Raw genomic sequence first — 15,482 nt, 5'->3', positions numbered from 1 at the left:
CATAAAGGGGGATTTTGACCCCCCCCCCTCGTGCGATCCGGGTTCCCGGAAGTGGCTCCTGATGACATATCTTGCTCCGCCTTAACAATCTTTGCACGAGTCTCGGTTGTTACTCTAGGGTAAACCAGCTCACTTTCTGGAGGTATACTGCCCCCATTTTTTATGGAATGTGGAGTATGAATTGATTTTTGGCGGACATTACACATGGCACCTTTAACAGTACCAAAACCCCTGTTCTATGCACATGCCCTATTGTGCACTGGTATGTTTGCGTAGCTCTGCTATTTTCTGCTAAAACACTGGTAGACTTTTTTGATTTTGTAAAAGTTACCCAAGACATGGATTCTGCATTATCTGATAAACTTTTATTGCAAACAAATAATACTGATTATGGTGAGGCCTCTGCCAGCAGTGCAGTCTCCAACATACAGTACATGTATGTAGGCAGAGGTGGAAAGTAACGAAATACATTTACTCACGTTACTGCATTGAGTAGTTTTTCTGTGTATTTTTTAAGTAGTTTATTAAATCGGTATTTTACATTTTACTTGATTACATTTTGAGTGAAGTATTGTACTTCGCTACATCAAAAATCGCATCCGTTACTTGAGTAAAAAAAAAAGTTAAGACTAATGAAAACAGAAAGGGAGAGAAAATAAATCGGGCCCTAAACCACTAGCCTAGTGATAATGATCAGCATGTAGCCTACAACAGGACATGAATCAAGCTGGCGCCATGCAGTTTTCTGAAAGTGATGGAGATAGAGCTGGATCACGAGATGCATCAGATTACATGTGTAGCCTAACCTATGAAAGTGTATTTTCCGCTATTTCAATGGGTTGTCTCAGTTCGTTTTAGCACTAATGATAGCGGAGATATTCAAGCAAACACCATGGGATTTCGTGTTTTGACGTTTGTGCTCACCTTTCTTTGGAAAGAAGTTTATTAGCAGTTGTTTACCCTCATTTTGATGTCTCTCTTTTTAGTAACCTGACTTGGCTTTCTTGGAGAAAGACATTGCACCAGCAGCACAACAATTAGCGGTCCACTACTAGCGATGCTCAACTAAATAAACAAAAGATAGACTACCTTATGAATCATGCAGGCGGACTAAACCATTTAGCTCTTTAGCAAGGGAGAGTGAGAGTGACCTTAGACAGTTTTCACTATGTTTTGTATACAAAATCCAGTCAGTCAAACTTTAAATTTCGTCTGACATTCATTTTGACATTTAATTTGGAAGTTAAAATATACAGGTAAAATAAATATATGGTGGACATCCATAATCCAAACATAAGAGTTATGTGTATTAAAGTGGAATGACAGGAAAAAAGTATTAAACGTGCCTACTGAAATTTCTTCAATACTTTGTGGAAAAGCCTTTTTTTGAAAGACAGCTTCAAGACATTTCCTGTATGACAAAATGTATTAGTCACAGTATCAGGTGTTTTGATTTTGGCCCATTGTTCTAAAACAGATTTAATTGAATTGGCTGCCTTCAGGGGTTTCCCTCTCTTGTGAATCCTGATCTTTAGTTCACAATTAAACAGTTCCAGAACTGTTTAATTGAATTTAATTGAATTGGCTGCCTTCAAGTCTTTTTTTTCTGGAGCTTTCCTCAGTGGTCCTTGGCTCTTGGAATTGACTATCCTTCTGACTCCCTGGTCAGAAATATTGAGCATCATAAGTGGAGATCCCTGCATGGCGGTTGATGATGCAGTGATGATGTTTCTTCCACTTGCAGATAATGGCTCCCATGCTGCTTACTGAAGATTCTGAAGTTTTGAAATGCATCTGTAACCAGTTTCATTGATATGTTTTGCAACAATAAGGCTGCAAAGGCCTTGGGAGAGCTTTTTGCTTTTATTCATCATGAAATGTTTCTTGTGTGACACCTTGGTAATGAAAAACCTTTTTATAGCCCATCAATATGTAGGCTACTAACCAAGCTTATATTAATTTGCACAGATAGAAAGGATAACTACTCTAACTACTTACAGATTCCAGCTCGTTCCTTCCCTTTCCTTGCCTTAGTGCTTTTTCTTAGCTTGTTCAATACTTTTTCCCTGTGTTATTCCACTTTACACATGACTCTACTTATGGAGTTGTTTGGATTTTTTATGTGTGGATTACCTGAGTTATTAATGCCTGGTGAAAATGTTGTACCCCCCGTATTCCACTTTTCAAGGGCCCTCTCCTCCATTGGGGCCCTATACTTCCCACTTCCCAGTTGGACGCCCTTTAATCTGCTGAACCTTCTGCTCATTTCCAAATATAAAAAAACTCTCTCCAACTCAACATTGGCCTGCCTGCCTCAGCTGCCTGTGAGGGGCTTTTTAGTTGTGCTGGATTACTGTTCACTGCAAAGCGACGCAAGGATAAGTGGAACTATCTTTGAAAATCAACTACTGCTCAAACTTAAAGGAGTGATTTTTCACATAGATATCCATTTCTCAACGTCACCGAGTACTGTCGGTATGAACATAACTGAAACAATTGGTTTTACCTAGCTCAAGTTGCTGCAGCTACAGCGCTACACACTGGGAGCATGAACATGGCTGCCTCGAGCTAGGACCAAAGTCCTTTTCAGGCAAGTACCTCCACTCGGCGGCCATATTGCAACACTTTTTGGGCACTTATCGTGCATCTATTTCGGCAGAAATGTGTGTGCGTAAGGCTTCACAACACCAATCTTGCTCCAGCAGCGAGATCACAACAGATGATTGGCACGATGTCTTCACAGCACACCACATGATTGGCTCCATGTATTCACATGTCAACGTTTTGCCGCGGAAGGGTTGTGATATTTGTAGACAACTGACTAACCCCATGCATTACTATGGAGGATTTTTTGAGTGCTGTATCTCCTCATTAGAAAGTCTCTGGTAAAACTGGTTGTTTTACCCCCCAAAAAAAAAAAAAACTAAGTAACTTTTTACTTAAAGTACATTTTAAATTAACTACTTTTTACTTTAACTTAAGTACATTTTCAGATCAGTATTTTAACTTGTACTTCAGTAATATTTCATCAAGATACTGGTACTTTTACTTGAGTACAATATTTTCGTACTTTTTCCACCTCTGTATGTAGGCTATGCTGTATCTACAGAGAACTAAACAACACAGCACTTCCCCAATGAAAAGTATCCAACAATGGGGAAGTGTTTTCTGAGGGCTAACAAGTTAATAATAAACATTATTATACAGCTCTTCAAATGCTAATAGAACGCTCCATTGACAATGTCTAGAATATGGTCAGAAAAATCAACCGAGAAGTTTGAATATTTGAGTATGGAAAAAGTATGGAATTTTGAAATGGAAAATGTGTAGGAACCCTGACAGTAATATGCTACAAACATGTTAAACAGCTAGGAAAGGCTGTCGCAAATCCCTCGAACAGGTGGTCAATCAGAGATTTCAAACGAACGAGGGAACATGTCGCAATGCAACAGCGCTGTTTTCCCTTGATGAAAGTGAAACCACGAGTTTTCCCACATCTCAATTTTGGCCAAAGTTTTCATATAAATAATAATAGTTTTCAGTGACAACCTCATTAAATAATATGAATTTTCCGTATGGGGTCTTAAAAGCCATGTATCCTTCTAGCCACAGCGTTTTTGTTTCAAACATAAGCCTAATCTAAGCGTGCTCAGATGACGTGATTGACCAGGCGCTGTTGCTCACCTGTCCATCATCGTAAAGCCTGATTTGATTGGTCCGCCCGATATAGGGCGAGCATACTTCCACCACAATGGAGCAATGCCAGACCGAATTTCCCGAACTCAAATGTTGTGGGCGGGACTAAGTTCGGAATGGCACCCAGGCTATACCTGACTCACAGAGTGGAAACATTCAAGGACAATGTCTGTTTTAGGTTTTGGTCAATGCTCACTCAACACTGTGATGGTATTATTATTTGTCTTGAAGGATATTGTGTGTCCTGTTTGGATTTTACAGATTTTACCATTATGTTAATATTGCTACCAACATTAAATACCTTTTTGTACTTGGATTTTTTCTAAGCACAGTCACTTTCAATCAGTTGAATTTCACAGCCACAAATATAATCAGACTGAAATTGTGCAGGATCTCTTACAAGCTCACCTTAAATTCGCTTCACTTCACAGTGCTGACAGATTACTCCATTGGTGGGCTGTTTTAATAATACGGTTAGGGAATAAGAAATTGCAAAGTGGAGAATTTCTCAGTGTTTTAAACATACAGGTGCTGGTCATATAATTAGAATATCATCAAAAAGTTAATGTATGTCAGTGATTCCATACAAAAAGTTAAACTTGTATATTATATTCATTCATTACACACAGACTGATGTATTTCAAATGTTTATTTCTTTAAAGGTGCCATGTGTAAGAATTGAGGTAAAAATATCCAAAAGATGAGCTACACGCATCAAAAGAATGAGAAGAAATAAGGGCAATGATGTCATTAAAAAAATAACAAGGTATAGTGCTGCAGAGATATCAACCTGAATTAGCATGCTAAATTACTAGCCACAGCCCGACAGGTGTCATAATACCAGTTTCGCCAATGGGAGGCAGTATCACGGACAACATAACCGCTAACCAAACTGCAATACACGAAGTCTCGGTTGTTACTCTAGGGTAAACCAGCTCACTTTCTGGAGGTATACTGCCCCCATTTTTTATGGAATGTGGAGTATGAATTGATTTTTGGCGGACATTACACATTACACAAATTTTGATGATTATAACTGACAACTAATGAAATTCCCAAATTCAGTATCTCAGAAAATTAAAATATTACTTAAGACCAAAATAATGGTAATACAAAAAAAGTTTTTTTAGAAATGTTGCCCAACTGAAAAGTATGAGCATGTACAGCACTCAATACTTAGTTGGGGTCCTTGTGCCTGAATTACTGCAGCAATGTGGCGTGGCATGGAGTCGATCAGTCTGTGGCACTGCTCAGGTGTTATGAGAGCCCAGGTTGCTCTGATAGTGGCCTTCAGCTCTTCTGCATTGTTGGGTCTGGCATATTGCATCTTCTTCTTTACAATACCATGGGGTTAAGGTCAGGCGAGTTTGCTTGCCAACTAAGAACAGGGTTACCATGGTCCTTAAACCAGGTAGTGGTAGCTTTGGCACTGTGTGCAGGTGCCAAGTCCTGTTGGAAAATTAAATCATCTCCATAAAGTTGGTCAGCAGCAGGAAGCATAAAAGCTAAAACTTCCTGGTAGACGGTTGCGTTGACCTTGGACCTCAGAAAACACAGTGGACCAACACCAGCAGATGACATGGCACCCCAAACCATCACTGACTGGAAACTTTACACTGGACTTCAAGCAACGTGGATTCTGTGCCTCTCCTCTCTTCCTCCAGACTCTGGGATCTTGATTTCCAAAGGAAATGCAAAATAATTTTACTTTCATCAGAGAACATAACTTTGGACCACTCCGTAGCAGTCCAGTCCTTTTTGTCTTTAGCCCAGGCGAGACGCTTCTGATGCTGTCTCTTGTTCAAGAGTGGCTTGACACAAGGAATGCGACAGCTAAAACCCATCTTGCATACGTCTGTGCGTGGTGGTTCTTGAAGCACTGACTCCAGCTGCAGTCCACTCTTTGTGAATCTCCCCTACATTTTTGAATGGGTTTTGTTTCACAATCCTCTCCAGGGTGCAGTTATCCCTATTGCTTGTACACTTTTTTCTACCACATCTTTTCCTTCCCTTGGCCTCTCTATTAATGTGCTTGGACACAGAGCTCTGTTAGCCAACCTCTTTAGCAATGACCTTTTGTGTCTTGCCCTCCTTGTGCAAGGTTCCAATTGTCATCTTTTAGACAAATGTCAAGTCAGCAGTCTTCCCCATGATTGTGTAGCCTATAGAACTAGACTGAGACCATTTAATGGGGTGTGTGAGTGTGGCACCAGGTGTCAATATTGAACCTTTTCACAATATTCTAATTTTTTGAAATACTGAATTTGTGATTTTCATTAGTTGTCAGTTACTATAAAAATGAAAAGAAATAAACATTTGAAATGTATCAGTCTCTGTGTAATGAATGAATATAATATACAAGTTTCACTTTTTGAATGGAATTACTGACATCAACTTTTTGATAATATTCTAATTATATGACCAGCACCTGTATATGAGGACTGTAGATACGGCTTTATAAAAAATATAGTAGATCATACATCCTAGCACAGAAAGAGTGTTGTACCAATACGCTGACAACCCCATGTGCATAGTTGTATGAGTGTTTTAAAAAATGCTGCCTGTAGCTTTGCAACGGCAGCAGCATCATGTCTGTTGATAATAATACATCAAATACACATGAAAGCTACCATATCAAGTGTTTGAGTATTTTGAACGTGGTGTCCCCATGCCCATATTAAAAGAGGCACTCGTGACATCAACATTTGGTTTATTTGCATTTTCCTTTTAAACACAAAACATGAATATCACAGTAGGTTTTCATCATCACTTTACAAGAACAGTGTGGAATACATACAATCAGTACACATATTTCAAGGACACTAATAACCCTCTCTTGGCATATGGGATGATGAATTTGTATGTGAAAGAACTCCATTACACCATTCTTCAGATGGTGATAGATGAGTGTGACTGGATCATAGACTGGAGGAATCAGCAATTTACTTTTACCTCAATTCTTACAGGATACACACATATGTTATTCCATTGTATGGAATAGATTATTCCATAAGCCCTCACTTCCTGGTAAAGACTAAACACGGTCATTTCTGACCTCCTTGGAGCCAGTATGTTTGTTGGAAATGTAAAATGTGGTAATTTGCCCTTTGGCACAGCACTATCATACAAAATATTTTCACAAGCTGTCACTAGGTGGCAGTGTTGAACACACCATAGGGTTCACTATACCATACGCCACTTTTACAAGTGATTCACATGGTGCTATTTACAACATATACTATGTGTGCTCTAATGTGTCACCCACACAGAAGTCACTATTATAGACAACACACACACACACACACACACACACACACACACACACACACACACACACACATACAGAAACATGTACATGACACACTCGTACCAAAATGTTGTGTTCATTAATTATCAAAAGATACATGGCATTTAAGTAGCTGGCCTACTTACTGAATCTAGCATTGGGAATCCCACCTCGACAGAAGCGTCTGGCCGAGTTCTCTTCCAAGTGACCTGGGACCAGAGGCTCTAGCTATGGCTCTTTGTCATCTTTCAGTGTATGACTCACGCTCCCATTGAGAGGCCAAGAGGCTAAGCCTCGGGAGCCAGATATGGGAGTGGAGCTGTAAAATGGCTTAATGTGAAAATGCCCATAGTAAATCAGGAGCTGAGAGGGGCATCCTTCCTTGTATTCTGCCTCTGCCATCATCAGAGATAACTCGGAACATGCAAACTTTAAAGTCTGCCTTCGGGGCATTTTTTGTTGCATCTGCATGTATTTTGTGGCTCAGTTTTGGGCAATTGTAAACGCTTGAGCGCCGGTTGAATTTGAACTCACAGTCCAATGCAAAATTGTTACCCTGCCTAGACTGCTGGCATCAACATCCCTATTTTATTAACCGGGTGAATGTATGTGGAGAAAGGAGCGAGTGATGATCTCCATATGTCGTCTCGTCTGCCTTAAAGTTACTTATATGCTGAGCAATGTGTTTTTTTCTCACTGTAATCCCTTTTAATCAGTCTGTCCTGTCAGTGTTTTTCTCGAAGGGCTGACTGATGCCTCATTTGTAGAGATCTAAAAGAAAAATAGAAAAAATAAATGTGGAACATCAAAAGACAATTAAATTTAAATGCAAGACCAAGTTGTGTGTGGATGGACAGTCGAAGTACAGTACTTACACAAAAGTGAGTATTAAAGAAAGAGATGGGATGCTTTCTCATTGCCATGCAAGACAGGGAACTGATCAAATCCACCAATGAAATCAACTGAAAGCCAAAAGCAAATGCAGGGAAATACAAAACCGATGAAACAAAAAGGCAATATGGCTGACAAAAGGGGGATGTTAAGGAAGTGAAATGATAAATCTTCAGCCTCATGTATTATGTTTCAAAGTGTTTTACAAAGAAGGGAGACGGAGGCAAGCATGTGAAGTGACTATTTGGGAAAAACAGATAGAAAGAACAGAAATCCAAAGGACAGGGAGATGTTGGAGAGGGAATGAGGGAGCGAGTAAACAAAGAGAAGGTCACTTACAGGTGTCCTCCTCTTCATTGAAGACACTGAGCACGTAGCAGGCGTATACAAATCCCAGAAGCTGCACACACACACACACACACACACACACACACACACACCGGTAGACCAAAATTAATGTAGCATCACCATGGAAACTGCTGAGTCTCATATATACAAGACATACAGGTGTATTCGCCTTCAAATAGAACACTGACATGAATACACACCTAAACCACTTCTTTGCACTGTGTGATTAGAATTATGAATGCACTGTACATACCGCTCCTATGCTGTGCATGTATTGGAGTGCTTTTGGGATACAGGCTGCCCTACCTAAAGGCATGTGTCTGTGTGTATATATGTGTGTATCTATTTCATGTATTAGGACTTACGTTGAAGTGTATGTGTGAACATTTGTGTGCATGCCTTAATGTGGCTCTAAATTTGCATACTGTATGTTCTGAAGTTATCAGAAATTTCTGAAGCCTTCAAATATAAACAGTCCAGAGCACACCTGTATTTTGGTAAAAGGTGCAGTCAGCGATGACATGTGCATGACATTGCGTTTGTTTATGTTTTTGTTTATGTTAACATTTACATTTCCTACCATACACTTTTGTCCAAAACAACGTACATTATATTTTCAGCAAGGGTCAAACAAAACACACCAGAGAGGTAGCTCACCCCTCCCTCAGTATTCCCAGAGAAAATCCATATAGTCTTTAGTTTTTGTTTGGGGGGACAGGCTGCCCTCACTTTGTTTGTTTCCTGTTTTTGGAGCCCAGGCTGCCTACAGAGATCTTTTGTGTACTCATAGGATGGGCAGCTAGTTGATCATGATGAGATGTTCGCAGAATGTAAGAAGAATTTTATCAGCTTGAAATTGCGGACTGCACCATTAAAGACCTACTTCAGCCACTGACTTACCCCTAAAACTATTTTCAGTTCCTTAAGAGTTACACATTCATACATTTTTTTTTTACATTAAAAGAAATCCCCTCATGGTATGTATCTCTATACCGTCTGCCTCACCTGAGATGTGGGGAGCTAATACAGTGTACAGTACAACATCTCCATGTCTGTGTGCCAGTATGTCTTTGTAATTCCCTCATGTACTTACAGATATGAAAAGTTGCAGGGCACTGTGCAGCACCTCTATGTACTGATACTCCAGCATGCAACCTAGAGATGAGATCAGTGCCGGGCTCTCCAGACTCTGCCACCTAGTGGCGGGAAGGTCTCTGTCGTCACATCCCGGGGCATTCTCCTTCCACCAGGAGGAATGAGAGGACACTCCCAGAGAGAGGTAGTTACTGTCCTGAAATGACACGGTACGTAATAGTGAATGAGTGGAGTGGAGGGGTGGTTGTCATGGTCATCACTCATCTCAAACTCATGGTGCAAAAACACTGCAAAAGTAAGCCAACCATGATGTTAAATATCATTTTTTAAAGTATACAGTATTTTGGGGTATTTTTGCACTTTATTGGATAGGACAATGAAGATTGACAGGAAGCAAGTGGGAGAGAGAGAAAAGAGGTGGGATGAGGAAATGACCGTGAGTCAGACTTGAACCCGGGGCCCTGTGGACACTTGAGGTACCAATGCTGCTGCTTGTGCCGCAGCTCCACCATGCGCTTAAATATCTGATTTGCAGCTGGATTGTGGTTTGTTTTACCCTGTGGGGTTGAGAGTAAAACTGCACACATGTATGGAGCTTGATTCAGTTACTATTACCCCTGACATACACTCCCCTCAACTTCACTATAACATAAGAGCTTAAGTCTTAAAGGAGAATTCCGGTGTGATATTGACCTAAAGTGTGTTGAAACATGATACCGAGTGTGAACATATGTCTCATAGCCCATCTCGGCTTGTCCACTGCACTCCGCAAATCGGGTGCTAGTTAGCTGATGCTACCAACAGCTTTTTCAATGGGGGTGCCTCGGGCATCGGCCTAGTCATGCAAATAAATCACTGTTTTATACCATTTACAAGGCTCAACGTATCTCCACACTTCATTGGTAGACTTCTGAGGGCCCTGACATTTAAAACGAGACATTGAGAACTTTGAAAAAGCACTGGTAGTTTACTTACAAGACGATTTATACAGACAGTATCTTCACAAGTATGAATGAACAGGTATGATAAGGGATCAGATTCCAAAAATAATTCTGTGGAAATGCATGGATTCCAGTTTTTTCCAGTAGCAGCAACTGGAATCCATGCATTTCCACAGAATTATTTTTGGAATCTGATCCCTTATCATACCTGTTCATTCATACTCCGCCGACTTATCGCGACTAAATTCAAGATGGCTGCAAACGCTAAACTTTGTGAAGATACTGTCTGTATAAATCGTCTTGTAAGTGAACTACCAGTGCTTTTTCAAAGTTCTCAATGTCTCATTTTAAATGTCAGGGCCCTCGGAAGTCTACCAATTAAGTGTGGAGATACGTTGAGCCTCGTAAATGGTGTAAAACAGTGATTTATTTGCTTGGCTAGGCCGATGCCCGAGGAACCCCCATTGAAAAAGCTGTTGGTAGCATCGGCTAACTAGCGCCAGATTTCGGAGTGCAGGGGACAAGCCGAGATGGGCTATGAGACATACGTTCACACTCGGTATCATGTTTCAACACACTTTAGGTCAATATCACACCGGAATTTTCCTTTAAGTCTACGGTTTTAGAGTTAGGAGTCGAAGGCCAAGACCTGGGAAATAAATAGCCTAAACTTTTACGTATATTCATTTTTTGATTTATTATTAGATTTGGTTTCTTGTTTACAGTCTTGGGTAAAATGTGGCTACTTATTTATTTCAGAGGTGTCAGTCAAGTGTATTCCAATAAGATGATCATGAAAAAACAACAGGTCACAAGCCACATAAAGGTTAACAATGGCCTCTCTTAATATTCTCTTCTATAGCCATGAAATATTTGCAGTGCCTTCCTTACTGACTAGCCCCATGCTATTTCTCTATAATAATGTCGTTGATATAGTCATTAACTGTTATTGGTTTATATATCCTGCTCACCCTCTACTTATACACAGAGCACATTTGAGGCCATATCTAGGTCAGGCGAATGGCTCATTCATAAAATCCATCAGGTCACCAGATGATGTTTGCTACCAGCTGCTACCTCACTATTTGGTGGGTGGGGCTTTTAAGCTGTTGGGTATGGCTAGGAAACAGGTGCATGGGAGTGGGGGGGGGGGGGGTCAGATGACAGAGAGAGAGAGAGAGAGAGAGAGAGAGTAGAGAGGGGGGCAAGCTGAAGCAGCAGAAGGAAGGGTAAAGAAAAGTAGCCATGAGGAAAATTAGAGAAAGCAAGCAAATGATTAAAAATAGCAAAAGGTTTGTTTTCTTTATTACTTAAAGCTGCAGTTGGCAAGTCTGACAGATTTAGGGGACTTAGCCAAAATTTTGAATGTTTACAACTCTCATGTCCCTCCCCCACTACCTCCGAGCACCCTCTCATCGAGTTTGTGCTCGTCAATGCGCACCAGACTGCACCAGACTGTGATTCAGTCAGATCTCACGCAGCCCTGCTCTGATTGGACCAGAAGAACCGGGAGCTGTGAATTTTTGCAAAACAAATAACAGGCTCTAGGTGGAGGTAGAAGTGCAGGGTTTTTTTTTTCTAAAACCGGCTGATTTATGGTGTTCTGTCGGAGCATAGTGTCGTTTTCAATGATGATCAAAACAATCTTGCCAACTGCAGCTTTAATTATGATTTGTTTTTGTTAAAATTGATAGACAATATGTTGTAAATTCTAGAAGGAAAATACTGATGCACTTTCTTACCTTGGAAAGGCCGCCAAGGTCAAGGTAGAGGCAACACACAAATATGTTCCAGCCGACCCAAAACACAGTCCATGTTAGGTACTGGTGGATGAACAAAACAGAATTTGAAATCTCAAGGAGTGCAGGCATTGGAAGAATAAGTCATGGTTGTTAGGTGTTGTGTGACTGAGGTAATTCCAATGGAATCTATTGTTCTTTCTGTAAAAGATTTCCTCTCAAAAAAAAAATATGCAAAAGCTAACCCACTGTAAGGATACATGAGGTCAGTCCACTTAACAGACCCTCATTAAAATGATTACAAATGTTCCACGGGTTTCAAGAACACATGAACACATTCTCATTCAGGTATATATTCTGAAAACCACACATTCTTTTCCGAACTCATTTGAAGGTTACTTAATCCTACCATGTAGCGTTTTGCTAGTAAATGAACACAAAGCAATGTGCTTGTTGCAATTCACTACTGTTTTTGAAGGAGTGGATTCAGGCAATATAAATTTTTAATAATTTCTCATGGTAAATGCCACTACTAAATTCTTCTACGCTCTGTTAAAAGAAAAGCCCTGTCCCCTATATGCACCCTGTTTCATAAATTAGACATAAGAAATAGCAAATCATAGCCTGAGTCCTTTTTACGGTATTATGGTTGTGCTCACGGAACAAAATGTTCTTCTTGGAATAACTGCATACATCTTCACCAAACACTGAAGGAACCATTGTTGTACTGTCCCTAGCTAGTGAATCATATTAGTCTTTTGAAAACCATTCAAACATTGGTGCCCAGGGTATTATATATATATATAGAGAGAGAATCTGCAACACATTTGTTAAAATTGTTTTTCTAGCTGCACCATAGTCTGACATCTCAATGCATATATTATTAATCTGTTCAAATGAATGATGAAATGGTACTCACAAGCACAACATAGCGAGGTCTGTACTGGACAGTACCAAACAGGCCTAGGATGACAACAACAATGTGCAAGAAATTCACCAGGATTGGAGCCCATTGGTAACCCAGGAAATCAAACACCTGTCTCTCCAGTGCTGTTAACTTGAGATGAAAGAAGAGAGAGAGAGAGAAATCAAATAAGAGGGAGAGGGAGGGAGAGAGAGAGAGAGGGAGAAAGACGGTGGAATATGTTAGCACAAACTTATCTGTGCCCTGCTCATGAATTTACCACTATTCATTTGCTCGAACCACATTCCTATGGCCGACAATGCCCCAGTGGCCGCAAAACTATCAACATGCTATGACAGACAGTGGCACCTTTGACCTGAAGACAAAGATAACAGAGACTCCACCTCCTGAGAGAGGCAACAAAACCTCTGCCTCTTATTTTTTCTTTCCACATACAAGGTTCTCACTCCGGGTTGCCAAGGTAACAGACCCAAGGGGGAACAATGCATGTCAGAGAGCACCCTGACCGGGGAGATGAGCGTTCTCCTGTGAGGTCGTCTCTGCTCAATCAGTCAGAGGGGGCGGGACAGGGTGTGGGAATGGGTGAGTGGGACGGCTGGATGGTGGGGGACACATCCTTCAGCCTGCCTTTCATGATGCACTGTGTAGCATGGTGATAAAATCAGTCACCCAGCCCCTGCCTGGTTACCACCCCTCCCCCTCGAATAAAGGCACCCTCACCCACCCCCTTCCCCCACTCTATACCCCCCTTTCCCTCTCTCCATAACACTATGGCTGCTTTGCATCACACAGTCAGAAGCTTTGCCTCTGATCAAAAATTCACAGGCCTTTTCTCTTACGCTCCAAATGGTGGGGCAGATACACATTCACTCTGGTTTGGTTTTGTATTCCTTGATGTGGGGTGGTGATTGGAACAGCAGTGTTGTGATCATAACTCTTGGCTAATGGTGTCTGGATCTTATATTCCATTATCATTTAATATATTCCATTATCATTTATCAGTTTCATACTGGGTTCTGAACTTATGGAAGGCAAGATGGCTGTGATCATGGTAGCCTTGAGTGAAAGACACTGATTCATATTTGGAACAAAATCATCAGTGAAAAATGCAAAATAAAATAATAGAAAAGGCTCAACCATGTACTGTGTTGTCCACCATAATCAAGATGAGTTTTGGTTCATTTTAAGAGGATCTTGTTCAACAGATTCTCCCTGGACTCACAGCGGAATACAGATCAGAGCAAAAATAATCTGTGAAATAGACATTGACACACCAGTGTATTCTGGGACACATGGTATACTTCTGTGTTTGTACAACCTTTTGATAGAGAAAACTTCAACCTGTCTAATACGCATGGGCCCGTCATGAGACAAGGATATCTTGAAAAATTATTTGTAAACATATGTTTGCAGTAAAACACCAGGTTGTTCCCCGAGTACTATATGCTGACAAGAGGAAAATTGACTGGATGCATGAGATGCTATGTTATTTATTTAACATTCCCAAAGAAAATGGAATCACATTGTAGTTTCCACTTAAATCATTGAGAGGGAACAAGAGATTTGACTTTGGAGATTATGTCAAAAGTATACACATCCTCACTGTACACCTAGGCTACTTTTTTACTCTTATGAATGAATGTATATTTATTCAGTTATTTATATGAATGACTAATCATTTTAAAACAACACAAACGCATTTATTCAACTAATAACATGGGAGAAAACTAACTAAATATTTGCAACCAGTTGAAATAATAGACATATTGGTTTATGATTTAAAGTATAAAAAAAAAGACCAAAGTTGTGTAATCATGTCTCTTTGGAAACTATATCAGTTTGCATAACCACATTTAGTTTAATTTGTTTATCACCAACCTTTCAGACAACAGATTAGTTGATTATAACAAATACCCACTGTTACGATTGAAGACTTCATATGATATAGACCTCATTTAGCATCATAAAGCAAAATAGACCCTTATAAGTAGTCAATTAACTTGGTATCAGCACTTTATGTAGGCCTATGTTTGATACAAATCTTGAGAATAGACTTACCAGTTGCAGAGTGCAAATGAATATCAGCATGCATCGTCCGGAACAGCAACCCATTCTTTCTTCAAAAAGCGCTCGGCGATAAATGAAATGTGAAATGCACCTTTTTTCAGAAATAATAAAATAATCCGATCATGCTTAATCACTGACTAATTAAACTATGTGTTTCTGAGTTTTTGCAAGCAGCTATGGTTCACCGAGCGTAGACTACACAACAACACAACACCCCACAACACGATGTCAGCGAGGGGAAGGGGTGGGCTAGCGTGGCGGGCAGATGCAATGAAGTAGGCTAATGTTAGCCGTCTTTGAGGTGCAGAAGAGGAGGAGCTGGCCCGAACACACCCCGTTGTGCCAGCGACTGACAACAGCAGGAGGGGCTGTCAGGGATGACCGCACACATATTATGCATCCACACCACAACCTTGATTGTCTATCATTCCTTACTGATAAAATGTGACAAAGTCTGTAGCCTATTGTAGGCTACTACTTCCCCAAATAGAAAA

General features: G+C 40.4%; 1 protein-coding gene across 2 annotated transcripts; it reads right to left on the bottom strand.

Annotated features, from left to right (window-relative positions):
- Positions 1–6,389: 6,389 nt before the first annotated feature.
- On the bottom strand, positions 6,390–15,264 carry nkain5 (sodium/potassium transporting ATPase interacting 5). Of its 2 annotated transcripts, XM_048241370.1 has the most exons (7): positions 14,980–15,264; positions 12,916–13,053; positions 12,000–12,080; positions 9,315–9,512; positions 8,213–8,273; positions 7,858–7,944; positions 6,390–7,753 (listed from the first exon to the last, which is right to left on the bottom strand). In XM_048241370.1, the coding sequence occupies exons 1-6, from the start codon at positions 15,031–15,033 to the stop codon at positions 7,871–7,873; spliced, it is 606 nt and encodes a 201-aa protein (XP_048097327.1). In that variant the 5' UTR covers positions 15,034–15,264; the 3' UTR covers positions 6,390–7,753; positions 7,858–7,870. The 2 variants fall into 2 exon arrangements, with proteins under 2 accessions (XP_048097327.1, XP_048097328.1); XM_048241371.1 differs by lacking the exon at positions 7,858–7,944.
- Between the last annotated feature and the right edge of the window lie 218 nt (positions 15,265–15,482).

This window comes from Alosa alosa, chromosome 4, assembly GCF_017589495.1.
Source record: "Alosa alosa isolate M-15738 ecotype Scorff River chromosome 4, AALO_Geno_1.1, whole genome shotgun sequence".
Lineage (NCBI taxonomy): Eukaryota > Metazoa > Chordata > Actinopteri > Clupeiformes > Clupeidae > Alosa > Alosa alosa.
The sequence above is the reverse complement of the archived record's forward strand: the minus strand, read 5'-3'. Positions and strand labels throughout refer to the sequence as shown.

Excerpts from the sequence above, each read along its gene's own strand:
- nkain5 (XM_048241370.1), bottom strand. The coding sequence starts at position 15,033 with ATGGGTTGCTGTTCCGGACGATGCATGCTGATATTCATTTGCACTCTG. Across the intron at positions 13,054-14,979 it reads TCATTTGCACTCTGCAACTG|TTAACAGCACTGGAGAGACA; the intron begins GTAAGTCTATTC and ends TTTCATCTCAAG. Across the intron at positions 8,274-9,314 it reads CCCTGCAACTTTTCATATCT|CTTCTGGGATTTGTATACGC; the intron begins GTAAGTACATGA and ends GTGTGTGTGCAG.